The following is a 26,808-nucleotide window of genomic DNA, read 5'->3' as shown; positions in this document are numbered from 1 at the left end:
CTTTCCCTTCGCCAGGGGATCTTCCCAACCAGGGATTGAATCCAGGTCTCCTGCATTGCAGGTGGATTCTTTACCAGCTGAGCCACCAAAGAAGCCCTAATACGTGTCTGATGCTTAATCAAGGCTGAAGGTAGTGCCATCATCTTTGATAGGTCACAAGGCACTTTAGGATCTTAGAGTACCGCAGAGTTCTGGTCGCGGTATGGGAGCTGTGCTCAGGGTCAGGTAGTAGAACCCTCTGGAAGGAAATGCCGGATAACAGAGGGCTTGGTTACATCTAATCCCAGATAGCGGGGGCCCTGCCCCACTGCTGCTGATTGTGGAGTGGCTGGTGGACAGACTCCCCTTCATTTCAGCCCCTGTCACTAGCTCTACGCCAGCCTGAGAGGATGGAAAGAGGGCCAGAGGGGAGCGGGGAGGGAGACGGGCAGTGCCAGAAGGTGGGGAGTAGGGCTACTGGCCATCCCACCTCGCAACTTTGTGCTTTGATTTTTCTCTCTTTTCTTGAAGGGTCTACCCTGACCCCTCCTCTGCCTTCAGCCACCACAGGGCGCAGAGCCACCCAAAACAGCCCAGAGGGCAACAGAGTCTTGGACCTGGGGAGGTTCAAAAATGAGCAGTCAGGATGGAGGCTTTCATTCTCAAATGGGGAGGGTGCTCTTGGCCCAGCTATCCTCAAAAAAGAAACAGATTTTGGAGAAAGGAGTGAGGTGAATATAGGCTTAGCTCACGTGGATGAGCCACCTATGAGAACAGTTTGACTCAGGGCACTGTTCACTGACTGTGGCACCCCTAGGTTGAGGCAGGGGTCCTGAGGCCTCTGCTGGAACCAGAGACAGGAGATGAAGGGAGATGAGTTGGGAGGGAAGCAGATGTCAAGTGAAGAAGGAAGGAGAAAGAGGAGCCAGGATGATAGTAGGTACATAGGAAACTACCAAGGATTGCACAAACATCTTTCTGATTCCCTAAGAGACACACACACTCACACTCATACACACCCACCCACACAGAACTGGAGCACTGGGCAACTTCAGTGGGTGCCATTCATATCAGGGTCTATGTAACTGACACTCCCTAGAATTGTGCAGTGCACAGCCTGAGCATCTATCCATGGCAACCCTGCCTCATGCACACATTCTCATACATAACCACACTCATACTCATAAGTGTACTAGCACACAAGCACACACACAGAGGCAACCTTATGGCAATAAACATTCGCAGACCTTCAGGCCTCCTCCTCTCCTTCCCTTCTTGTACTGGTACCGCCCTTCCTGGAGTCATCTTCACCACTGCCCCATTCCCCTCGGGCAACATTCCCCCAAGGGGAACAGAGGTGCTGGATGACATGAGCAGAAATGAAGACAGAGGACCTTGGGGTCCCTGCAGTGACAGGTTGGGTGCTAAGAAACAGGCAGAAAGAGCAATCTGGCATCCTGATCCCCCTCCCATCTCCCGATCCCCCTCTGATCAGCCTACCAGGTGTTCTGTCTTCACCAACGCCCCTGGGGACCAAAAAGCTTGGCTGAGCACCCACTGGAAGGAGTCACCCTCTAAGAGGGACAGTGGTGGGACTGCTGCTGTCTGGAATTTGTCCTGAGCTCACAGGTCTCACCTCATCCTTAACAACCACCCTCTCTGCCACTGCTACTAGGTAGGGTCCATCACCCCGAGGCCCCAGCTTGCTTTGAGGGGCAGACCCCAGACTCCTCCCTGTATGTCCCTCCCCAGCTCCTAAGGAGCTGGGCCAGGCAGCATATGCCCTGGGGGAGGGGCAGCCTACAGTGGGCTGAGCTCCAGGACTCCTGGGTTGATATGCAGGAGGGCAGGGCCCTGTCCTCCGTGACCGTGGCCTGGGAAGGGCTCACTGGGTCACAGGGCCACTTCCTCCCACGTCACTGAGTACAGAGGCACTTTCCCACCAAACCCCAAAGCTGGCTGGCCAGGCCCCTATCTCATACACAGGGCCACACACCTCGCCCTGCCCCGAGAGACAGACGCACAGCACACCAAGAGTGATCGTCTGCTGGCACCCCCTCCCCAAGGGTGGACCGTGCCCAGCCATGCCAAGAGATCACAGATTAAACAGAATAAGTGCCATCCCAGACTGACTCTGACCCAGCACGCCTCTCCCTGACACCTTGGTTTCCACCGGACTCTGGACCCACTGGTGGCTCCAGCCCAGGGCCCCTGTCCTGTCCCAGGAACTGCACCAACAGCCCCACCCCTCCCTGCACCATTTGGCTGGCACCAAGCAGAGGGAGACGATGGAGGGGGTGAGGGGTGGGGGGTTACAGTACCTTGGGCCAACGTTATAGGGGCTGTATTGCATGACAGGGAGGGTCAGGGTGTATGAGTGTGTGATTATTGCGTCCTGGGAAGGAACCACGGTCTCTGCCTTCTCCCCACCCCCCCCACCTGCCCCCTCCAGGAGGGGGGGGGCCCAGCCTAGGTCTTGTGGGTGAAGCGGGCCCACACCTGCTGCAGCTGTGACCGCGAGATGCGGAGCACCGAGGGCACGAGTCTGTGGTTGCCGGCGGCCAGGGGCGCGTGGCGCCGGTGGGGCGCCCGCACGGGGCTGCTCTCCGCCGAGCGGCTGCGCTGAATGAGGGAACCGGAGGAGCCGCCGCCGCCAGGGTGAGGGTAATGCTCGGTCTCCAGCGTGGAGGAGGAGAACACGGAGGACGCCAGTCGTCGCAGGGGGCTGTACCGCGGGAGGGAGTGCCCCGAGAGTCTGTCCTCCTCCAACTGAAAGAGACCAAAAGAGTGGAGGGAAAAGAGGTGTCAGGCACAGACTCGATCGACAGCTCCGTCTCGGGGGCCACCCACCGCTGACAGCCCCTGCGGCGCCGGCGTCACGGGCAGGTGGGCAGGGTCCGGACCGTCCCATTCTGCCTCACCACCTAGGCTCCGGCCTCCAACGCCCTTCCCCCGCCTCCTCCTCACACCATGGTCTCCTTCCAGAGACCTTGCTCATTCACCTTCTCCAGGAAGCCTTCCTGGCTTAGCTCTATATAGCTTGGAGTTCCCTCTGGGCTGGGGAAATCCTGCCCCCTCCCCCTAGAAAGACCGCTCTAAAATGTATTGGCATCTGTGCACCATCTGTCTCCCCAGCTGGACTCGGCCCTTCATGAGGTCGCGAGAACACCAGCTAAGTGTCCTCTGTGATAACAGTCCTGCCCCCATGGTCAGTGTCTCAGTGATGATGTGGCAGAAGGGAAGGACTCTGAAGTCCAACTACACGTTTGAATTCCAACTCCACCACTTAATACCTGGGTGACCTCAAGCAAGTTACTTTACTTCTTCATGCCTCAGCTTTCTCATCTGTAAAATGGGGGTAACTATGGTTTCCTAAGACTCTTATGAGGATTAGGTGTTATAATATGCAAAGCCCTTAGAATAGTGCTGGCCATGGTGTAAATGCTGTGTCATGTGAGTTGTTTATCACTCTCAAGAATGAAGGAAGAGTTTAGAGGGTTGGGGGGTGGAGGAGCAAGTTGAAGTCATTTCTTCCAGGCAGGTTTTCCCTGTCCTCTCTAAAGTTGAGAGACATGGCAGGGCTTGGTGAGGGCTGCCTCACCTGGCCACCCATGCCCTGCTGCCCTCATGCCCTCAGAGAGAAAAGGGAAAATGAGCTCCATGTCCCAGGCATGTGGGGACAGGAACGATGACTTAGCTGTCATCAGACCTTGCTCATCCTGACCCCAAGCTCTTCCTGGGACCGAGGCCAGTTTACACAGCAGTGAGGACTGGCTGGGCCAGCTGCTAGAGGGCTGAGGAGGAGGGCACCCCTGCGGCCACTGAATAGGGGGTCCAGGGACTCAGCACAGAAAGGGGAAGAAAGAGAATATTCTGTAGGTTTATCTTAGACTCACTGCCCTCACCATGTTTCCCCCTCCTGCTTCTTTGTGGCCAAGTCTAGGATCCTTCTGAACTAGTCCTATCTGCACTGAGGGTTAGGTGTCCAAGGCTCACGTGGGGATACCGAGGGCCAGCGGAACCCACCGTTGTTCACACCCTTCTCAAAGCACATGTGGGGGGCTCCAGTTCAGCATCTCAGCAGAGTTTGGTCAGCTGCCAAAGGGATTTAGTTCCAGCACATCCTGCCCTTTCAGACCAGGCACCACTTGTGGCCACCTCTCTGTCCTCTGTGCCCAGCTGAAGTGTCACACCTGTGAAGCCACCACAGCTTTCCTGGCAGGCTGGTTCCATTCCAAGCAGACAAGAGTCCACCGTTATCTCCCTGTGGCCCTTGGGTGTAAACACCATCTCCACCTTTGCATCCTCACCCCACCCCCTTGCCTGTGAGCCTGATTCATCTTTGTCCCCCAGCCCCTTGCACACGTGGCAGGAAAATGCTCTAGGGGCTGCCAAACAAATGTCCATGTCCTCAGGAAATGTTGATCTGCTGGGTTATCAGCCAGAGACAACTGGTGAAGGAAGGTAAACATCCCTCCCCCAGATCCCACACTGTCCACTGCCCTCCCCTCTGGCCTAGCTTTCCCGGCCACTTCTGATTTGCATGGTGAATTCCAGAGAGGAGAAATCGAGGTGTGTGTAAGAAAAAAAAAATTCAAGTGTCATGGTACGCACACCAAAGAACAACAGATGCCCTAAGACTGCCTGGTTCCACATTATCCTTGTCCTTGCTCCCCACGGCGTAGGTGACACACGTGCAAGTGTTCCTGTCTTTAAATATTGGTTTTAGGAGGAAGTTCACACATCAGACCCCGAGCAGACAGAGCTGGGACTCGGAGGGGCTTCCTTGCACAAAGGTGGTAGGGTGAGATCCCTACAGGGACTTTCTGGCTGCCCTGAGCCACTTCATCTAGTCATGTTACAGGATGCGGTGAGTTCCACAAACTGTGATTCCGTGTGCAGTTAGGTGTGGAGCCCTCACCCAGGCTCAAGACTCTTTCCAGACCAAAAGAAGGAAAAAAATATGCCAATCCATTCCTCCCTCTTCCCCTGCCCTCGGCGAAGGAAGGGCTAGGCTTCACCCTGCTGCACCGAAACGCTGGACAAAACATTTGCCCCATGTGCTCACACCCAGACACACACAGAGATACCACCACACACACCGACATGCCCACAGGCACACCTGCTGCAATGGCCCAGGCAGCAGGTGCATACATGTGTGCACACACAACACAAACACATACCCACACACTGCAAAGGCTCTTTTTGACCCTGCACAGACCATCTGCTCGCTCTGATCTGTTTGCTTCTCTCTCTCTTTTTTTGGGGGGGCACATGGCTTGTGGGTTCTTAGTTCCCCAACCAGAGACAGAACATGCACCCTCTGAAGTGGAAGCACAGAGTCTTAACCACTAGACCACCTGGGCAGTCCCAGACTCAGCCTTGTCTTTTTTTTTTTTTTCCGTCTGCACTGCATGGCTTGTGGGATCTTAGTTCCCCAACCAGGGATCGAACTTGCCCCCTTGGCAGTGAACATGCCTAACCACTGGACCACCAGGGAAGTCCCTGATCCTCTCTTAAACACACAGCCCTCAGACTGTGTGGCTCTGAGCACAGCCCTGAAGCCAGCTGCCTGGATTCAAATCCTGCTTCTACCCCTTAGCAGCTGGTGACCCTGGGCTACACACTTAGCTCCTCTGAGCCTCAGCTTCCTCACCCTGTAAACAGGGGTGGCCTCTGCACTGTGTCATCGTGAGGATTACGTGGGAAGAATACAGAAGCTCAGGAGCAGCGCTGCTGTTTATTCTCATTAGAACCATCACTGTGGCGACTACCCTGCCAGCTGGGACACTGTAGACGTCCGGGTTTCTCCACGCACCACACGCTCTATAGATACTCTGAAGGTGCACCCACATGTGTGTATGCGGACACATGGACACATCCACACACTCTTGGGTAAGCTGACACAGAAAAGCACACACACGGCTGTAGAATGCTGCCCAAGCTTGCTTCTGTGGACTGTGGGGAAACCAAGGCCCACACAACCTAACACCCCATCCAGACTTGCATGACCCATTGCTCGCAGAGATGGGCAGTGCCCATCCTTGTCACCAGCAGGACCTGAGCCCCAGACTGACCATACCGCAGGCCTGTGTCTGCTCCCCCAAATCTCACCCCCTTGGCTGGCGTTCCCCAATGTGAGGCTGACTCCTAGGACCAGGGGGGCATCTGAAGGTGAGAAAAACCTCCCAGATGGCTCAGCTGCACAACTCTGAGACCCGCTCTGGCCTACGGTCACCAGGAAGAGACTGGAAGGGCCCAGGTCCCAAACTCAGCCTCTTGACTTTAATTCTGGGCTTTCTCTCCACCCCACACACACCACTGCCATCTGTCCCCTTTCCTAGACTCTGCACCTCCTGAGGGCCCAGCCTGTTGTGTGTCTGATCTCTGATGCCTCTGGTCTCTGACACAGAGGAGCAGTAGGTGTGGAATGACGAGGTTATGAATGAATGAGAGGGGATCAAGGGAGCCCAGACGGATCCTGCGCCTCTTCCTGCTTACCCAGTGCTGGTTCTGGTGGGAACAGAGCCCAGGTCAGCAACATAGCCATGCTGCCCAAACCCTGCCCTGGCTGAGCCTCCAACTCAGGCTGGCTAGGACCTCTCAGGGTGGAGGTTCGTGGTCCCCACTTTTTGAGCCTCCAGTTTTCCAGCACCCAGGACAAGGCCAGGACGCACAGTCTCAGGATCTCACGTTAGAGACTCTTCTACACACCGAGATGGGGCCTAAAGACAGTCCTGTCTGGAGCCACCTTCTCCGGGGCTCTGGGGTCTCCCAGCCAGGCCTCCTGATCTGAGCACTCAGTGGAACTGGCCCTGCACCTGGCATCTCCCAGAGCCTTCCACGTGCAGGCCCCTGCACGGGACAGTCGAGTGGAACGCACACAGCCCCTGAGCCCTCCAGCATCACTTCCTTGGCTCTCCCCAGTCCTCTGAGGGGACATGGACCTCAGTCAGCACCCAGGGTGAGTGGTGGAGCCAATTCCTGGGTCAGAGGTCAATCTCTGCACCACACAGAGAAACCCAAGCAAGCCAGGGGCCTTCTGCCTGTTTGGACACCCCATATTTGCCAAAAAAACCCCAGAATACCATGAGACGGGCTGCGGCCCCTCACCCCAGCATTTATGATGCAACCACCACCAGGCTCCTCTCTGCCCATCCTGTCTCACCCGTCAGCCCTCCCACACGAGAAGGCGCCACAGCAACCTGACCGGGTCCTCCCAGGGCTCCCAACATGCCGGCCCCTGTGCCCAGTTTAGGGTCTTCCCTGCCCTGGCTCCTTTCCTCCCCATCACTGTCCGACATCCTGACTCTCAGAGCTCACCCTGCCCTGACCACAGGACACCCCCCACTGCCCTCACCCCTCTTCAGCAAGCTCCTTCTCGACTCCCGGGCGCCCTCTCCCCAGGCTCCTCTCCCGGGAGCCTGTTGCAGGCTCTCGCCCCTTCGTCTCACTCGTTTTCAAGGCGTGAATGTTTCCCAGCTCTGCCTTCACCCTGGGCTCTCCCCACTCCACATAGTCCTCTTGAGTGACACCACCCACTCCTGTGGACTATGAGATCCCCAAATCCATATCTCTCACTGAGATCTCTCTCCTGAACCCCAGTGCCTCCACAGTGGACATCCCCCAGGTACCATGAGGTCATTGCGTCCAAATCTGAGTTGATGCGCCCTTTAAAACCACTCAGTGACAGCACCGCTGCCCACCCAGAACGCCGGGTGTCAGCGACGACTCCCTCAGTCCTCTCCCCAACACCCCCAGGCTCCATCCACCCTGCCCCGTATCCAGAGTCCCCACCCTGCTCCATGCCACCAGGGCACTCTCCTGCTGGCGCCTGCCACGTGGCATTCCTACTGATAGGTTTGTGCCCCTTCAATCCATTTTCCACACAGCAGCCAGAGGGATCCTTCAAAAATATCAATGTCATCATGTCGCACCCCTGCTTAAAAGCCTGCCACGCCATGCCGTGCTAAGTTGCTTCCGTTGTGTCCAACTGTGCGACCCCATGAACTGCAGCCCACCAGGCTCCTCTGTCCTAAGTGGCTCATCAAGCCTTCAGAATCCAGCCCCAAGGCCAAAGCCCTCCCGGACGGGGCCCTGGGACCCAGCTTGCAGCCTCGTCTGCTGCAACAAGCCAAGCAGTGTTTCTGATTGCCACCTCCGGGCCTTTGCACACCCTGTCCCCATGCTCTGGGAGGTCTTTCTCCTGTTTTGTCACCTGGCTGAAGTTGCCGCGAAGGCGAGATTCAACTCAGAAATGGGAGGGTGCTTCCTCTGGGAAGCCTTGTCTGCCCCCCACAAGCATGCTTGCAGACCCTTAAACCTGTTTCCCTTCATCACGGCTGCAACCGTTGGGTGCTAGCCGGCAGCCCCCAGGGAGCACACGGGAGCACTCTCGGCTGCACGCCAGGACTGTGGGTGTCGGGGATGGGGAATGGGGTGCAAGCCCAGCCTTACCTGTCTCTGCGGGCCCGTGGGATCCGACTCTCTCCGTCGGGGGCGGGGTCCGGAGTGCAGGGGCGAGTGGGAAGGGCTGCCAGGTGTGGGGGGCTGTGATGTCTCTGACCGGCCTTCGGCCTGGCTCAGCAGGGGTGGCGGGGGCTGGGCAGGCGTCAGCCGCAGGTCCTCCTCGGCCAGTGTGTGCATGCCGCGACCCCGGGGCCGGACGGCAGGCTCTGGCCCTGGCCGCCGCCGCTCCTCAGCCTCCTCAGGCAGCGGCCGCAGCTCCTCGGGCTCCTCGTCCGTGGTGCCTGACGTGCTAGGCTCAGCCCCCGGGGGGAAGTCCTTCAGCTCCGTCTCCTTGTCGATGATGACCCACTCCTTGCTGTCGAAGTCCTCCTCCTCGGCCAGTGGCACGGAGCGGAAGGCGTTGCTCAGGGCCTCCTGCTCGACGGAGGCTGACACATCCATGCGGCCGCTGGCCTGCCGGTCGGCGTGGCCTGTGTCCACTGACAGCATCTGGGCCGGCTGCGAGGAGCAGGCTTGGCGCGACGGTGAGCCAGGCAGATCCATCCGTGACCTGCAAAGCCACCCCATGTGGGGCTCAGTGCCTGGCCTCTCTGGATCCCCAAGGACCCCAAGGTGGAGCCCTATGCCTGGGACCTCCTGACTCTGCCCTTCTCCCACCCCGGGCCAGGCTCAGCCACCTCCTAGGTTTCCACCTTGCAACCTCAGTCCTTGCAAAGGTCTCATGTGTTCATTCAACACACATTTTTGAATGCTTACTGTGTTCCAGGAATCTAAACACGCAGTAAGTAAAATTCTTGGGCTCAAGGAACACTGTCCTCCAGACCATTCCCAGAAATTTGGATCTTCCTAAAGATAACTTGATGCTTGCCCAGTCAGGCCTTCCACCCCACCCAGGCTTGTACCCGATGTGCCCAAGACAAACACACCCATCTGGCCCTCGAGTGTGCTGATGATTTTCTGGCCTCTTCTACCATCACCCTTCAGGCCTACCTGGCTGGTTTCACCACCTCCAATAAACTCCAGTGACCGCCCCCCCCGCCCCCCGCCAGCCCAGGACAAAGTCCACATGCCTTAGTCTGGCATTCAAGGCCCCTGGCAGCCAGACAGAGGCCCTGTTTCCCATTTACCCTAGCCAGACTCATCTCAAAATCACCTGCTTTTTCCTGAATTTTTCACACCTCTGTGCCTTTATAAATGCCGCTCCCCCCACACGACCTGCCCTTCCACCCTGTGCTGTCCACCCCAGCTCGGTGTCACCTCCTGTAGGGAGCTGTTCCCTCCTGCATTGACTGGGGGCTAGTTTGCCCTGGGGGTGCTAGTTTGCCCTGGGGGGGCTAGTTGGCCCTCCCAGGGCTGCCTGTGTCTCCTCACGTCACAGCACGTGTGTGTTTATGAGTCTGCCACCCCAGGAGGCGATGAGTTCTGCCAGGCAGGGGCTGGGTCCCCTCTGGCTTTTGCCTCTGGGACACTAATTCTACCTGGGGACATCTCTTTCATTGTTATCTTAACCTGTGCTGTGAATCTCACATGACTTGCTGAGGCTCTCAACTGGGGTTTACCAGCCCCAAGTTGAGGCTATTCCTCAGGAATGCTACACAAGGAAGAACTGTCCTCCCACACACTCCGGGGTGCCCTGCTGAGAAGCACGGAGAGCTCACTCACACTCAGGCTGTGGGCAGGGGGCTAACTGCCATCCTCCCCTCAGTATCGAACCTGTGAGGGGAGGGGTGCAGATCAAAGCCTCCTGTCGGCCTTTCTCAGCATCCTCCCACTCTGGCCTATGTGGGCCCCGCCAACACTAATCTGCACAGCATTTTTATGGATTTGTTCATAAACTTAAAAAATAACAAAGGGAGGTCACCCGGCTCTTACATTCACACTCCCATTTAAGTGGCTGGCATCACTTGCTTTCCCCAAGAGCATGGCTTGTTTTGATGGACATGAAGGAGAGAGGGGGCCAGAGGAGGAGAGGCTGAAGATGAGGGGGCGGGGATTGAAGAGAGCAGGGAGTGGGCACACCCCGATCCCATCTGCTTCATACACTCTCCTGCTCCCATGTGCCCCAGAGCCCCCCAAACCCTCTGCCCTGCTTGAGATCCTGACCTTCCCTTCCAGAAAATCTCCCCTTGACCCTCTCCTCTCCTAAAACAAGGGTTCACTCTGGGCCAGACCAAGGTGCTCTCCAGGACTGTCTTTACTCAGGGCATTTTCCACCTCCCTCCTCCACTCATCTCCCTTCCAAACTGCCCTTCCTCACTCCTCCCTGTTTCCTGAACCCTCTGGGGGACCGGGAGGAAAATGTGGTCTTCTGTCCTGGGGATTCAACCTGTGAGAGTGTGAGTGTGGTGAGTGTGTGTGGATATGAGTGTGTGTGTGAGGGCTGATGGCTCCCTCAGGACAGGGCCTGCGTCCCTCTGTCCTGGGGTCACCAGAGGGATTGGCACAGGGCTGCCCTGTCTTGAGCACCCCAGAGGGGCACTGTGCCTGTCCCGGAGGTAGAGCGCAGTTTGGGGCAGAATCCAGAGGGGGGATGGTGGCTGAGGTGGGGCAGAAGGAGACAAGGGTGTGGACAGGACCCCCTACTCCGGGACTGGGCCTCAGGCAGTGACTCCTTTCCTGGTGCAGAGAAGGCCCCGACCTCGCTGTAAAGCCCCGCCCCAAACCAAGGGAGGTGGGGTCATCTTTCCCACCGGAGGTGGTCCCACCCACCAGATGAGGATCCGGCCCACCTACCATCTTAGCCTTCACCTCCTCCTATGCCTGCGCCACACCCCATGCCCCTTCCTGGCCTGAGCTGGGCCCTCTACACCACCACCCCCTCTCCAGGGCTGGTCACTGACTCTAACCGAGTCCCCAGGCCCAAGCGTAAACCTTGTAACCCTTCTAGGGTCCCCCACCTCTGCCTGGAAGCTGCCCTTCCTCCAGACCAGCTGTGAGAAGCTGACTGGGGCAGGGGTGGGGACGGGGCCCTGGACCGTCCCCCTGGCTCCAGACCCACCTCCTGTCATGAAGGTCCACCCGCCCGTCCGCTGTGGACAGCCTCTCGGACTCGGGGCTGTTGACCCTCCGGTAGCGCAGAGAACGGACTGGGGTTGTGGGCGAGTCCGGGGGAGCCCGCACCGGGGAGCTGGGGACCCCCACACCGCGGCTCTGCTCCTCCTCCACCACAGCGGGGGTCTGCAGGAGAGGGGAGTCCCATGAGCTGGGGCTGACGGGGCGGCTGTGGGGCCCTGGTTTTCTCCGGGCGAAGGAGGGAGCGGGAGGTCCGAACACTGGGTGCCAGTGATCCTGGGAGGGCGCCAGGCCAAGGAGGTGGGTGAGCAGGCAGGTGGCTGGGAAGAGGGGCCCGCGGGTGGGGAGCAATGGGAGGGGGAGAAGAACACCCACGTCGCCCTCCCTGGCTGCAGTTACTTTTCCAATGTTGATCCGGAGTTTGTTCCGGTTGACATCCGTCTCCTCCCAGACTTCAGCCTCAGGACCCCCAGGGTGGGGGACAAGGTGGGGGCTGGGACCCAGCCCCTCGGGGGGCCGTCCAGGCAGGATCGGGGGTGCATTCTCCTGGTCACTCAGGTGCTCGCCCTGCAACACGTCCTCGGTGTTCTCCCGGAGCAGGTCACCGGGCACTGGCGTCACGTTGACCACCCTGTGGAGGCCAGGAGGAGGCCGTGGGCAAGGCTGGTGGGGGGCTGCCCTCTCCTATAGCCCTGGAGACCACCCACCACCCGTGGGCGGGGGCACAGGAGAGGTCTGGCAGGTTGGGGGTGTCCATAGGCCCATCTCCATCTCTGGTTCGTAGACCCTCTGGGACCATACCACCGTCAGGTGGCTCCGGTGGGCAGAGGCTTGGAGGTAGGCTACAGCACCACCTGGCTCTCTTTATTTAGGAGGTTCACTGCTTCACGGCCCTGCCAGCTCCATATTGCAGTTTGCTGGCCTGATTCCTCGAGGCAAGGCGTATGTACCTGCTAAGTCGCATCAGTCATGTCTGACTCCATACGACCCCATGGACTGTAGCCCGCCAGGCTCCTCTGTCCATGGGATTCTCCAGGCAAGAATACTGGAGTGGGTTGCCATTTCCTTCTCCAGGGAATCTTCCCTACCCAGGGATAAAACCTGCGGTACCACTAGTACCACCTGGAAAGCCCTTGAGACTAGGAAATGGGTCTAAAAAAGAATCACTTTGGAATTCCTCAAGCAACGTCGTCACAGAGTTGGCACCACGTGTGCTGGCAAGTCCTGCCAAGTCTCCCCAGCAGGTCCCCTGGCTCACTCCTGGGACGGTGGGCAGGGGGAAACCTTCTCACTCGGGCCCCTCCCTGGGCCACTCAGTCTTTGTGCTTTTCACTTGGATCTGAGTTCGCCGACTCATCGATTACAAACATCCTCAACTCAACTGAGAGCATTTTGGGGTCAGAGGCTGTTAAATTTCTTCTCTGAGCCCTACAGGGCCCAGAGCTGGGGCTCAAGACCTGGCTGTGTGTGATCACCAAACTGTGGGCCCTGGGGAACCTCACTCAAGGATTCCTGTTCCCCAGGAATGTTAAGAATTCCAAATAAGGACGCCCATGGCATCCCCAGATTGAAGGTGGAGATGTGATAGGACTTCCTGGGATTCAAGAGCCCTGCTTCTGAGCACCGAGAACAGGAGAGACAGCCAGGTGTGTGTCTGGGTAGGAAGAGGAGGAGAGGGCTGGCTTCCCAGGTGACACCTAGGAGCAGGGGTCGTTTGCCCCCCACAGGGCCATCGCCCCTCCCGAGACTCACCCAAACATGGCTGCTGTCTGCCGAGTGTTCTGCTGGGGCGGGGTGGAGGTGCTTGTGGACAGGAGGGCATCATTGCCTGCCTTCTCCCAGTCAAAGGCCTCGTTCTCGGCAATGCCCCGCTCCTTCATGCTGTTCTCAAACACTGACATGATCAACTGCAGGGGGCGGGGGTGGCGGGAGGACAGAGAGGTGACCCCGGGGGCTAGCCAGGAGGAGGGGGCAGGTGCTGGGGTCGCAGAGGGGAAGACAGGGGCCTTCCAGGACAGGGAGGGGCCAAGAGGGGGCATTGGAAGGAGAAGGGCACATTGATTTTAAATGAAAACATGCACACAATATGCAAATCAGCATGCAAATTATTGTCTGGACTTTAGCTCCCCCTGGCTGGACACGAGCCCTTGGAGATGTGTCCCCCTCATTCCTGCCCCCAGCCTCCTCTGCCATCGCCACCAGCTCAGCAGACACAGCAGCAGCAGTAGTTTCCCAAACCCACCATCTGGGGTCATACCTCTGCACAGAATGCTCGTCTGCCTGCAGTGCCCGGCCCACCATTCTCTCCCATCTGAAGCCTTCCCTGATTCCCTCGCCCACACAGCTTCAGTTTGAACTGTTCACAGGCCTATCTGCCGCCTCTACATTTCTAGCAGCCAGCCGCAGGGCCCAGCACAGGGTGTGCTGGAAGCTGTGTGGTCTGGGGGACCCCATGAGGCTCAGTTAGGACTAAGGGGCATGGTCTCCCAACTACCCGAGTAAGGGATCTCTGCCAACAACCGGATCTCTGGGTTTTGGAGGTGGCAGTCCCCCAGACATTCCTGCTCTGACTTAGCTTTCTCTCCAGACGGTTCTCTCTGCTAGCGGGACCCCCTTTACTGTGGGCCCACTGTGGGCCTGACACTCTCCGTGCTCCTGAGGGGTGTGGCCATGCCTGACACACAGCGGATCCTGGCAGAACACTGTTTCCCCCATTCTTTGATCAAGGTCAGCAGGTCCCATAGGAACGTGGTGAGGGCACCTTGCAAAGAGCACTGGACTTGGAGGCAAGTGTGCCTGAGCCCTGCCCCTACTCCTCACCAGGCTACCAGGCCTCAGTTTCCTCATCTGTGAAATGGGGACAATCATCCCACTTGGTCTCTTACAGAGTTTTGATGTAAAGTCCTTGAAAGCACTTGGTTTCATTAATGATTAAGTGCTGGAATAATAACATGAAGAACACGCAATGTTACCAAAGGCTTGTTTTAAAGCTTAAATGAATTAAGCCAGGAAAAGCGCTGAGAGCAGGGTGAGCTCTTGATAAATCGGAGCTGTGACTGCTGTTTACAAGAGCAGAGAACAGTTTCTTTCGTGCAGTTGGACGAGCAAGGGAAGTGCTCAGGACCAAGCCGGCAGGGGCGTGGGGCCTCAGCAGGATAGATGGTGCTGGAGATGGTCACCCATAGAGAAGGGGGTGCAGGAGCGGGTGGCAGGCTCCCACCTGGTAATCAGGCTTCGTGAAGTAGTCGAGGCTGGCGATGTGGTCCAGGAAGAGGTGGAACTCGGAGGGCATGTGCTTCAGCAGCATCCGGTGCTCATACTTCTCTTTGATCATCCCTACCTGCTCCTGGAGGCAAGAGGGCACCGGGAGATGGAGCCCCGGCTGCCCTCCATGCCCTTGCCACCTCCCAGGCCCAGCTGTACTGGCCTCACCTTGTCCTTGATCTTCCTCCAAGGCAGCTGACCCACTGCAAACTCCACCAGCATGTAGAAAAGGGACCACAGGTCATCGTGGCGGCCCATCTCCTGGGGGTGGGGGTGCGGAGGGGGGTCACCCACGGCTCTCAGGTCCTTCCCTGGGAGTGGGGGCTGACCTTCACTGAGGGACCTCAGTCAGGGTGCCTGTGGGCAGAGCTCGGGTCTCCCTGAAGCCATGACTCCACTCCTGACCCACCAACACACAGGATCCCTCAGTCAAAAGTTCTGTGTGAGTTTTCTCATCCTCCAGAGATGCGTGGTGGGGACAGAGAGGAAGGGATCCCCCAAGGAAGGAAGAAGGTGACATCAAGGGGAGACACCAGGGGAGCCCTCCTCCAGGGTCTCTGGAGGGGCAGCTTCCAGCCCCTGCCTCGGGCTCCTCTCCACCCCGCCAACAGCTGCACACCCCACCCCTGACCTGTACCTGTACTGTCTTACCTCCCTGAGTCCCAGCCCTGCCACTCACCCGGTTCTTGTGGGCATTGACCGAGGCATAGCGAACAGTCCCCCGAAACCCGGCCACATTCCGAGGCTGCAGAGGGGAGGACACCACCAGGAATGTCAGCCGCTGCCCCTGACCGTGGCCACATCTCAACCCTGCTTACCAAGCCTCCTCAGCCTACTCTAGCCCTGACGGCCTCCCCCTCTGCCCCCAACCCCACCCCTGCTCCAGATCACGTGGGTCAAGAGCAACCTGACACACAAGCCCAGTCTTAAACCTGCCTCCTACCCCTGCTTGATGCCCCTGCTCGTCCATCCTTGACCAGAGTGGGCAGACAGACCACAGGGCGTGGAAGTGGCCTGCACTCAGGCCCAGGGGGAGAGGGAACGGGCCGCATGTGGATTCAGCACTGAGTGACACTGAGGCCAGGCAGCTTCAGGAAAGGCTGGTAAAGGGTCCCCAGATCAGGGGGTGAGGTGAGGACGCCAGGATTCCGGTGAGCAGCGGTACTCACAGGCCGGACGTCCCCCGTGGTGTTGGTGTACTGCCGGGCCAGCCCAAAATCCAACATGTAGCACTTTCGGTAGGTGGAGGGCAGCCTGCCCATGGCAAAGTTTGACTGGGGGAAGACAGCAGCTGTGAGGCCACCTGAGAGCTCCAAGCCCACCTGGCCCACCTCAGGAGACACCAAAAACAGCTCTGGTGAGGGCCCCGCCGCCCCCTCCCCCATACTCACATGAGAGTAAAACACCACCATGTACAGCAGGTCACGGACCCTCGTCTGAGGGGCAGGTGTGGTTATCCTCATTTTAGAGAGGAGGAAACTGAAGGCAAACTGGGGGCTTCTCCCAGATCACACAGCAAGAGGCGACCCAGAGGAGGCCCGCCTGGCTCGGAGCCCGTGGGACTCCCGGCAGGACCATGGGGCCTAGTGTAGCCGTCCTGCTCTGAGGCATCAGGCGGCCAGCATTGTTCTTGCTGTGTGACTTTGGGCCATTCAACCAACCTTTCTGGTCCTGTTTTCAATTCTTTTTTAAATTTGTTATTTATTTATTTGGGCCTTAGTGGCAGCACGTGGAATCTAGTTCCCTGCCTAGGGATCGAACCTGGGCCCCCTGAATTGGGAGTGCAGAGTCTTAGCCGCTGGACCACCAGGCAAGTCCCTCCACTTTAAATCAGAGGTTTTTTCGCAGCACCAAGATCCAAGATGTCACAAAATTAGCTACTTAGAATCTCTTACCAAACCCCAGCCCCTAGGTCCTCTTCCTCAATCCCTCCATCTTTCCCCAACCCCTTCACCTTTCCAGGTTCAAGGACTATTTAGGTTAGGGGTGAGAAAAGGGAAGAGGAGAGAAGAGAGAGGAGGCCACGGGCATGGCCAAGGGTGGGCAGAGGTGCTCCTGGGAGGCAGGGAAGAGGAGGAAATGGTGCTGGGGATGGAGAGCAGGAGGAGGGGACAAGCAGAAGAAGCTGTCCCGGCCCCAACCACTGCTCTGGAGAAGAAACAGGGGACCCAGGGAAGGAGAGAAGGTGGGGTGAGCTGTAGAGGAGGGGACCAGCCTCACCGGCTTGATGTCGCGGTGCAGGAAGCCCACGGAGTGGATGGCCTCGATGGACTCCAGGATCTGCTTGCCCAGCCGCAGTGTGGTACTCAGCGTGAAGGTGCCCCGCGGCTGACTGCGGCGCAGGTCAGCCAGGTTCCGGCCCTGCGGTGAGGGTGGGGCCCTGCTCAGCTGCCACCCAGCAGCCCACCACCACCATGACACTCTTCCCAGCCTTGCCCTCCTGCAAGGCTCGTGCCTACTCCCCGCTCCTCCAGAGTCCACCATCTCCATCCTACCCCAGGTGTACCCGCCAGATCTCTTGGGGGAGAGAGAAGGGAGGATGGGCCGTGGGGGCTCACCTGGAGCTGCATCACCACGTAGTTGAACTTCTCGTTCCGGCCACAGCCAATGAACCTGCACACGTGGTCTTTCCCTGAGGGGCACAGACAGGGGTCTCCCAATTCCCACTCCTTCTTCCCTATTTCCAGCCCTAAGGTGGGCTCCTGGGGTGCTCTTGATTCCTGGTCCCCCAGCCCTGGGCCCTGGCTACTTCTCCCACCTCCCCCTGCACCTTAAGCCCATCGTGGTTCTTGGACTCGGGTCCCATGGCCCCTGGCCCGTCACCTATCAGCCCCGGACTCCATCACCCCTCCCCGCCCCTCCTGCCCTGGACCCACACCTTGCAGCTTTTTGAGCACAGCCACCTCCATCTTGAGGACCTGCTTGGGTTGCTGGGCCGACTCCACCTTGAGGGCCACATTCTCCCTGGTCAGCAGGTCCATGGCCTCGTAGATCTCACCAAAGCCCCCGCCCCCGATCTTTTTGAGCTACAGAGACAGGGGAGAGGGGAAGAGGGGGCACGAGGATCAGGCTGAGTAGCTCTCCACCCAACCCACCGCTGGCTCACGTCCTTCAGTGTCCTTGGAAGAGAGAATCCCCCACCCACCAGTGCTCCCACCTCCTCTCCTAGTGCTAGAGACAGACAGCTCAGCGCCACCCCCCCACCACACACAGGACCACATGTCACGTGGGCAGGGGGGAAAGTTATGAGACCTGAGATTCCACAGAGACAGGAAGACAAACCCATGCAGGATTCTGAAGAGATAATGGGCTGTTGTGAGCCATTTAAAGGTCATAAATACCACGCTCCTCCCATCCCCCACCTACACTGAGCAGCCTCCACCCAGAAGCAAAACTAATTTCCAGAACCTCGCAGTTTCAGGTGGGTCCCCCAAGGAGGCCAGCCCTTTCTGGGGTTGGCAGTCTCCTGAAAGACACCAGGGGCAGAGAGCATCTCGAGGAGAGTGTCTGGGAGTGGGGACTCAGCAAAGGGTGTTCTCTGCCCACGTCACTCCTGAGGCCCCAGGTCAGATGCCTAAAACCAGAGTGAGTCTCCTCTCCCGGGGAACACGGTGGGGATGGAAGTTTGGAGAAAATCTGTCTGTTCTCAGGGAACACTGCAGTGGATCTCTGACCCTCAGGGCCCCCCTCTTCCAGTATCCCCAGGCGGGGAGTGAGAAAAGACAGAGGGGAGAACTGTGAGCAAAGAAGAATTGGCCAGGGGAGATGAGCAAAGCTGAGTTAAGGGGCAGGATTAAAAGTCATTTCAAGTCAGGGGCCCAGGGCTTTGGAGAGTGAGGGTGCTGCTGGCAATGATGAGGGGACAGGGGAGAAGGTACCGAGTTCTAAGTGGGGACTTATTTAGTTTAAGAAAGATGCACACATGTTTCTGCCATCTTTCCATGCCACCAAAATGATGTGCATGAAGGTTCTGGCCGATGCTCTCAAGAGCATCAACAATGACAAAAAGAGAGGCAAATGCTAGGTTCATATCAGGCTATGCTCTAGAGTCATCATCCAGTTCCTAACTGTGGTGAGCTTGAAATCATCAGTGCTCACAGAGCTGGCAAAATTGTTGTGAATGTCATGGGTAGGCTAAACAAGTGTAGGGGGATCAGTCACAGATTTGAGGAGCAACTCAAAGGTCTAGAAAAATGGCAGAATAACCTATTCCCGCTCCGTCAGTGTGGTTTCATTGTACTGATAACCCCAGCTGGCATCATGAAATGTGAGGAAGCAAGACAAAAAAACACAGGAGGGAAAATCCTGAGATTCTTTTTCTAGGATTGTAACACATCCAGGCAAATAAAATGCCTCACTAGGGAAAAAAAAGAAAGAAAGCTGTACAGTTCCGTTCTCTCCTCCCAAGGAAGCCCATCCATCATGGATAGCTTGCTCTCTTCCTGAGCCCTTACTCCTGTCCTGTTGGCTTGTAACTGGCTTGTAACACACCAGCCGCAGCTAGGCTTACTCACGATTGGATGGAGACTGCTCTGGTCATCCAGTCTGTAAACTCCTGACTCTGAGCCTCCCGCATCTTCGAACCCTCTTTGTAGCATTTACTCAGCACTCACATGCCCAATAAATGTTTAATGGTGGTTAAAACATGGGAACGGCAGAGGAAAGGGGGCAGGGCAGAGCTGAGGACTGGGAGTTCCCAGCAGGTCACAGTGGTAAACACTCTAGAAAGAGAGAGGAGGATACAGGGAAGGTTGAGAAGACAAGTGGAAAGCTGGTTGGGTTCTTGTGCCCAAGAAAGAGGATGGAGGAAGAACAGGGAGACACCAGGGTACTCTCTGCTTGAGATAAAAGGTAAGGTCAGGCTTCTAGAAGAATTTTGAACAGGAGAAGACAGAGGCAGGCTCAAGGGAACCCATGGCAGGTCTTCTTCTGGGGAATGTTAAGCTCAGGGGAGATTCTAGTATCTTCTAGATTCCTTTATGGTTTTCTTTGTGGCATATGGAGGAAAGGGCGAGGGAGAGGGTACAACCACCCTTGGGTTCTCTCTGCTCCAGACTCACAGATTTCATCTCAGCTCATCCCCAGAGGCTCCTGACAACTCACAGGAGTTGTCATTTTGCACAAAAGGAAAACTAAGGCACAGAGAGTTAAGTACCTTGCCCCAGTTCGCACTGCTAGTAAGTAGCAAAGCCAGGTTTCATTTAAATCCAAGCAATGGTAAAGAACTCGCTTGCCAATGCAAGAGACCCGGGTTTGATCCCTGGGTTGGGAAGGTCCCGTGGAGGAGGACATGACAACCCACTCCAGTATTCTTGCCTGGAGAATCCCATGAACAGAGGAGCCTGGCAGGCCATGGTCCATAGGATTGCTAAGAGTCAGACATGACTGAAGTGACTTAGCACATGCAATCTAATGCAGAACCCACGCTCTTAACTGCAATTTTGTAGGAACTGTTGACCATATTGGCATTAACAGTATGAGTGCTGAGATTCAAGCCCAGATTTGCCAGGTTCCAAAATCCTTGTTAGAGGTGGTAAGGAGGGCTCGGGGCACCCAAGACATTTCTGACATCTACTCCCGAATTTCCCAGGACACCAAAGGGTATTTCTCTACCACCTCCACTTCCAAATAGTTTTTCTCCTCTCTTAGTTCCCTACTCACTCCTACCCAGAGAAGGCAATGGCACCCCACTCCAGTATTCTTGCCTGGAAAACCCCATGGATGGAGGAGCCTGGTAGGCTACAGTCCATGGGGTCGCTAAGAGTCGGACATGACTGAGCGACTTCACTTTCACTTTTCACTTTCATGCACTGGAGAAGGATATGGCAACCCACTCCAGTGTTCTTGCCTGGAGAATCCCAGGGACGGCGGAGCCTGGTGGGCTGCCGTCTATGGGGTCACACAGAGTTGGACACGACTGAAGCGACTTAGCTGCTGCTGCTGCACTCCTACCCACCCATTACAGAACCTCTGGGGGCAGGAGAGTACACTGGGCACAGAGGCTAGTTCCCTAATATACTTTTAGAAGGCCATGAAAATGTTCTAATTTCTTTTAAAGTCAGAAGGGGAATAAATGAACTTTTAGATAAAATTTGTATTATATAATATTAATTTATTCCTTATTATAGCAGTGCAATCACACAGTTGCAATTTTTGGTACTTTATTATGTTGGAAGAGGCCAGTGGAGGCAAAACTGACTGCCCAAGCCCCACAAAAGTCACAGAACAGCTTTGCCCACGCCCAGTAACAGGAGCATTCTCACAACTAGACCCTGTTCCTTCCCTCCTACATTTTTTCAGGAGCCCCTCCGCTGCTGAAGGACCTCGATACAATAGGACACAATAGGACCAGCATTCACTTAGGAAAAAGGAAACCTGGTTTCTTGGTCCAGGGTGACCCAAGATGAATTTCTGCTTTTCTCCTTCTGTAAATGAGAATGGGACTACAATAGGTCACAATTCTCCCTCGGCTCTGTGATTTTGATTCTTGGAGAGGCTAATTTTTGGGAAATTAATGGCATAGCTCTGTGACTGTTGCACCAGCAATCAGACAGACCTGGTTTCACCAGCCAGTCATGGGAATCTGGCAAGTTAGCTCATCTTTGTGTCTCAGTTTCCATACCTGTGAAATAGGAATAATAATGATATCTATCCCATAGGCTGTTGAGGTCAGACATGTAAGGGACTTTACACGTTGCCTGGCCACAATAAGTGCTCAAAATAAATGCTAAGTTTTTATTGTTATTATAGTTTTTTATTCTGATTCTGAGAGGCACCCCTCAAGAAGAAAGCTGTCATTTTTAAATACTCTACCTAGTGCCATGGACCCTCCTTTTTTCCTGGCATAGACCATCTGGGTGGTTTGTTCTTGGTTCCTGAGCTGTGCCTCACTCCTGTCCCTCACGGAGACTGGCTGAGAGGGGGTGCATCTGGCACCCCACGCTCTCTATTTCTCCAGGGCCCAGGGAGGGAGTGAGGGGAAACAGAGTTCACTCTGGCAAAGACTAAGGGCTTGCTCCCTGTCCCCCTATCCAACCTCTGCCACTTCTCTCCCCACTCATCTCCCACCCCCTCCCTCAGAAAGCACAGGAAAGTTCTAACCCAAACTCATGCTGGTGAACATCCTCTTTTTCTCACCTCTTCAGTGCAAAAGTCCTCCTGCCCCCAGTCTGCCAGAAACTACCCTGAGCAGGACCTGGTGGGGTGGGGCCTTGGAGGAACACTCCTCATTTGCCAGACCCTCATTCCTTTGATTCCTGCCCTGGATCCTCCTCTCTTGATTTCTGTCCCCTCCCTTTCCCTCTCAGGAAGCCCCCTCTGGGACACAGACAGCCCATTCCCTTGCTCTCTGGCTTCTCCACCTCCCTTCTCACCCCCTGCTCCCAGTCCCAGGGACATCTCTGACAATGCGTTGAGGCTTTTGCCCTTCTTCCTGGGCCACTGGCAAATCAGCCCATGGGGTGGTTGTTGCCATGGTAACATTCAGGGCAATCGGGCCGCCCCACTCTCCTTTCAACCCTGCACCTCTAGTGAGTTGAGCCCCCACCCTCTGTCCAGTGGTTAGGACTGTGTTTCCACTGCCGGGGGGCAAGGTTTGATCCCTCGTTGGGGAACTAAGATTCCCGCGTTACCAACAACAACAACAACAACAAATCAGTATTTCTGCAGTAGGTTCCGTTCAGCATACTCTGCACTGCCTTTGCCTCACGCACCCTCACGCGTCTCCCTCCCATCCGAGGCCCAAAGCCATGAGGAGGCTCGGACTACAATTCCCAGCAGGCCGAGCAGCCTGAAGTCCTGGGCTGGAGGAGCAAGGCACGCCGGGAGATGGAGTCTCGGCATGTTGCACCTGCCGCAGGAAGCCGTGAGGGGAGGAGGGTGGATGGAGAAGATGGAGTGCGGATGCGGTGGGAGCCGCCTGCAGGGCCTCTTTCCCCGAACCCAGGCTTTTCTGTCCTCTGCGGAAGAGGAGGGGCTCACTCACTGCCCTTCTCCAAGGTCCAACAGAGAAAGAGCCCCCTCCCCCACCCCCGCCCTCCTCCCCTCCCTGAGCTCTGCAGCTCCCGCTCCGACATCCAACCAAGAGTTGTTTCAGGCTGGGCCCAACCAACATGACCTAGCGGGGAAAGGGGTGAGAGACGGCGGGGTTGGAGATGGGGGCACCAGGAGAAAGCGATGGTCCACAAGTGTAGGCAAAAGAACGACCTGCATGCCATGTGCAAATGAGCTCAGGGGCACCTCCCTCTTAGGGTAGGACCGCCGCAGGCACCTGTTTTAACAGATCTCCAAGCCCTCCCCTTCCATCCTCCCCGCTCCCCTCCCTCTGCCTCGCCGGGTCACTCACTCACCACCTTCCAGCGATCCTTGACCACGTAGTTGGCCGGCAGGATGTCGGCCTGCTCCCCTCCCCCACTCATGTTGGTTTCGTCCTTAAGAGCGGCCGCTAGGCACTGCATTCGCCAGCCGGAGGGAGGGGTGTCCGCAGGGCCTGCCCTGAGGGGGCCATCTACCTGGGGAGTGGGGAGGGACTGTGAGGGAGGCGGGCTAGGACCCGGGACCCACTTGCAGATATGGAAGAGGCGACTTTCGTTCTCCTGGCTGGCATCCTTCCCTGGCACACTGGGTAGATGCTCCAGGGGTCACTGGGGGAAGCATTGTGTAAAAACCCAGGTAGAAGTCCACAAATGCCGTTCAGGGGAAAAGAGATGCAAACTATAAACTGGAGATGTGAAAACCAGCAATGGTGACACGCATGTGATGGAAAAAGGAGAGGAAAATGATGTGTGAATAGACTGTGGGGAAAGCGTTTCCCAAAGAGACAAATGCTAACAAATGTGGGGAAGACTTGCTAACTGAGGAGGACACAAGACTGGAATGGGTGCTTGGGCAGGGAGACCAGAGCCAAGAAGGACCAGCATGAGGATCCGATCTGTGGTCCCCACACCCACATATTTTCCATGCCACACCATGCCCAGGAAACTGTGCTTCTGAGGATCATTGAAAGGGGAGACTTGCTGACCAAAGGGTGACCCAGGGAAGACCCACACCGCAATGACAGGGTGCTCTAATCGACCGTGGGAGAGGTGATCATCTGAAAATGAGGTGCTACCCAACAGCCCCTTGAGGATGGTGCTGAGTGATGAGTCTGTCACCATTCTCAGAGCTGAGCCCGAACTACTGCCACGGCCACGGGGGGTGAGAAGCAAGGATGTGAACTATGGGGTGGACATCAGGCAATGGACTCAAGATGTGGATTTTAGAGGTAAGGCAGCCCTGTGGTCACTCAGAGGGAGAGAGGGAGCTAAACTGGGGGGAAGTGAGGAGAGTGGGGAAGTGGAAGCAGTCTAAGAGAAGGCAGGAGGAATGCTGGGCAACAGGGGGTCTGGATGGACAGTGGACGAGAGAGTCTCTGCCCATGCTTTTCTGTATCAGCTCAGGAAGGAACACAGCTCTTGTCACCTTTGGATAGGTAGAAGTTGGATGTCAGGAGGAGTGTGAGGGCTGGGAAAGCCAGCCAGTGTTACCCAAGGAAATGTCACTGGTGTGCATGCATGTGTCTGTGTGTGCACCTTCTGTGTGAGTGTGTTTATGTCTTTGTGTGTCTTTCTGTGTATGTGTGTCTATGTGTCTTTGTGTACATCTGTATCCATGTGTGCTTATATGTGCTTTTGTGTCTGCTGGTGGGTGAGGTGCCTCTGTGTAGGCAGTGGCCAAAAGAGATGGCTTTTTGAGATCTCTGCAAACCCAGTACAGGAATGGGTCTTTTCCTCTCTTCTTTCCCTCTACACTTTTTATAAGCACACGGCTCTGCCCTCCCAGTGACCCTGGACAGTCACAGATGGAAGGAAGTTCCTCAGGCTGGGTATGGTGGGGGAGGTGGAGAGGAGGAAAGTGCTTAAGATACCTATGGATGGGGCAGGAACTCCATGAGCCTCAGTTTACTTGGGATGGACTCGTTGCCCAGGGCTCCTGTGTCTGACCATCCAGGCAGTGTGGGATAGTGAAGGCGGGGAAACCACCTTCAACAGGTCATGGTGTGCCATGAGGGATCTACAGGGGGAGGAACATTGCCACTCTTTTTCTGCCAAATGACTCAGCTGACTGTTTCCTCCAATCCACGCAACTTCAGAGTATCAGGACTGTGAGGCTATCAAATAAGCTTCTGCCTTCCTTCTGCCAAGTGGCAAATGGGGCATCAGGAATTCAGAGGGCAATGGGGGCAATGGCAGGAGGGGGAGGGATGGGGCAATCTGGAATAAAGGTGGAGGAGACAGGTGGGGGACAAGATTGAAGAAGCAATTGAACCAGGAGGGAGGGAGCCTTAAGGAATTAAGCAGGGTGACCTCTGATAGGCCCTCCGAGTCCTGTGATGGTGGAGTCTACAGACTGAAGAGGACGACGTGAGTCCTGATCCCATTCTATAGGTGGACAAGCAAAGAAGGAATAGGTGAGGTGGGAAAAGGTGGAGTGGAGGCAAGTGGATAAATGAGGGTTCCCTGCCTCTCCCTGCCCGCCAGCCTCCCCACTCTCTGCCTCAGAGGACTGCACTCAGCCCAGGCTAGGGTGGGATGACACGACACAAAGAACTTGGCTGCCCCATGATTGCCCCCTCAGGACCCTTTGGTGTGTAGAGGCATAGATGTGTTGTGAGAGAGGGCTTGTGGAGGAGGTTTTATGAGTATCTGTCAGCGACTGTGCATGTATGAGAGAATGGGACCAATGATGTGTGTGTGTGTGGTGGGGGGCTGTACCCAGGTGGCTGGGAGCTCATCATGGCGTATGCACATATAGGTGTTGATGTGCACCTGTGCAAGGTATGAGCCAGGTGTGTGTAGGAATGTGGGAGCCCAGGTAAAGAGAAGTGAGAGAGATTGGAGAGGAGTAATGGGAAGAGGTGAAGAGAGGTGTGGAAGGGGGCAGAGGGGAATGGAAGGGACAAGGGGAGACAGGATCAAAGGAGGGGGTACCTCGGACAGAGACAGGTGAGGGATAAGCATGACAGGTGAGGAGGGGACAGGACTGTGAGAGGGGCTCCTGGGCACAGTTGAGGGGTGAGGAAGTGGGTAAGGAGGCTGCTGGGAGGAATGAAGTGACTGAGGACAAGGGAGAGAGGTTATGGAGACAGCGGAGAGGACTGTCAGGGATGCCAGGAGAGTGGAGCCACAGGGACTGGGACTGTCGCGGCGAGGAGCAGCACCCCGGGAGGACCGGCTGGAGAGGGTGGGTAAGTGCGGGGGGCAGGGCGCCGTTCCAGGCCTCGGGATGCGGCCCAGGCTGTGTAGGCCAGCGTCCCAGCTCGGGTGGAGACGGAGACAGAGGGGGAGCTGGAGAAGGCTGCACTGGGAGCTGAGCCAGGCCGAGGCCCGATGGGTCCCCAGAAGGAGCCCCCTCCCCGACCCCCGCCCGGCCCGCCGGCCGCGCCCCGCCCCGCCTCGCCTCGCCTCTCCTCGCCTCACCTGCTCTGTGCCCGCTGCGGCTGCGGCTGCGGCGGCGGAGGCAGCGGCTCGGGGCGGCGCATCCCCCGGGGCCGGGGCGGAGCGGGGACGGGGGCGGCTCAGTGCGGCGCTGGGTGGCCCGCTCCCTCGGGCGGCGGTGGCGGCGGCCTCCCGACCGGGACCATCCCGGCCCGGTCCGGCCCGGCCCCGATCCTTCTCGGGCGACAGCGGCGGCAGCAGCAGAGCGGGGAGCTGCCCACAATGCACTGCGCCGCCAGCATCAGCACCAGCCCTGACATCACCTCCTCACCGCCCCGGCTCTTACATCATCGTCCTTGCTCTGACATCACATTCCACTCTGCTCCTTTCTCCACTCCTGCGACTCTACGACTCGCTCTCGGATCGAACTGCTCCGGCTCCGAGGTTCTTCTTACTGGCCTCTGCCATTCACTTGACCTCCATCCCCCAGCAATGCCCTGTCACTCTTTACCTGTCCCCACAAACCTCACCTGTCTCCATCACCCTTTATCTTCTCCAATCCCAGCGTGTCCCCATCACTCCTCACCTGTTCCCATCAGCCTCAACTGATTCTCCCATAACATCTTCCATACATTCATATTACTTTCCTCTAAATTCATTTCCCCTCACC

At 56.9% G+C, this 26,808-nt stretch overlaps 1 protein-coding gene across 3 annotated transcripts in view; it reads right to left on the bottom strand.

Moving 5' to 3' along the window:
- Positions 1–26,423, bottom strand: part of TTBK1 (tau tubulin kinase 1) — a 41,764-nt gene extending 15,341 nt beyond the window's left edge. Inside the window, exons 1-14 of one of the 3 annotated variants that reach the window (XM_081518808.1) lie at positions 26,181–26,423; positions 23,073–23,234; positions 17,603–17,750; positions 17,283–17,356; positions 16,945–17,085; positions 15,894–15,998; positions 15,404–15,469; positions 14,893–14,985; positions 14,681–14,806; positions 13,213–13,367; positions 11,860–12,091; positions 11,447–11,625; positions 8,437–8,998; positions 2,479–2,748 (exon numbers count right to left, since the gene is read on the bottom strand). In XM_081518808.1, the coding sequence (XP_081374934.1) occupies positions 2,479–2,748; positions 8,437–8,998; positions 11,447–11,625; positions 11,860–12,091; positions 13,213–13,367; positions 14,681–14,806; positions 14,893–14,985; positions 15,404–15,469; positions 15,894–15,998; positions 16,945–17,085; positions 17,283–17,356; positions 17,603–17,750; positions 23,073–23,180 (2,259 nt within the window). In that variant the 5' untranslated portion in view covers positions 23,181–23,234; positions 26,181–26,423. Of the gene's footprint in view, positions 1–2,478; positions 2,749–8,436; positions 8,999–11,446; positions 11,626–11,859; positions 12,092–13,212; positions 13,368–14,680; positions 14,807–14,892; positions 14,986–15,403; positions 15,470–15,893; positions 15,999–16,944; positions 17,086–17,282; positions 17,357–17,600; positions 17,751–17,881; positions 17,981–23,072; positions 23,235–26,180 lie in introns of those variants that run through there. The other 2 variants (XR_014061851.1, XM_081518810.1) reach the window with 2 other exon arrangements.
- Between the last annotated feature and the right edge of the window lie 385 nt (positions 26,424–26,808).

The sequence above is a fragment of the Giraffa tippelskirchi genome, chromosome 8, assembly GCF_054371585.1.
Source record: "Giraffa tippelskirchi isolate mGirTip1 chromosome 8, T2T-mGirTip1v1.2.pri, whole genome shotgun sequence".
NCBI lineage: Eukaryota > Metazoa > Chordata > Mammalia > Artiodactyla > Giraffidae > Giraffa > Giraffa tippelskirchi.
This window is presented reverse-complemented; position numbering and strand designations above follow the sequence as displayed.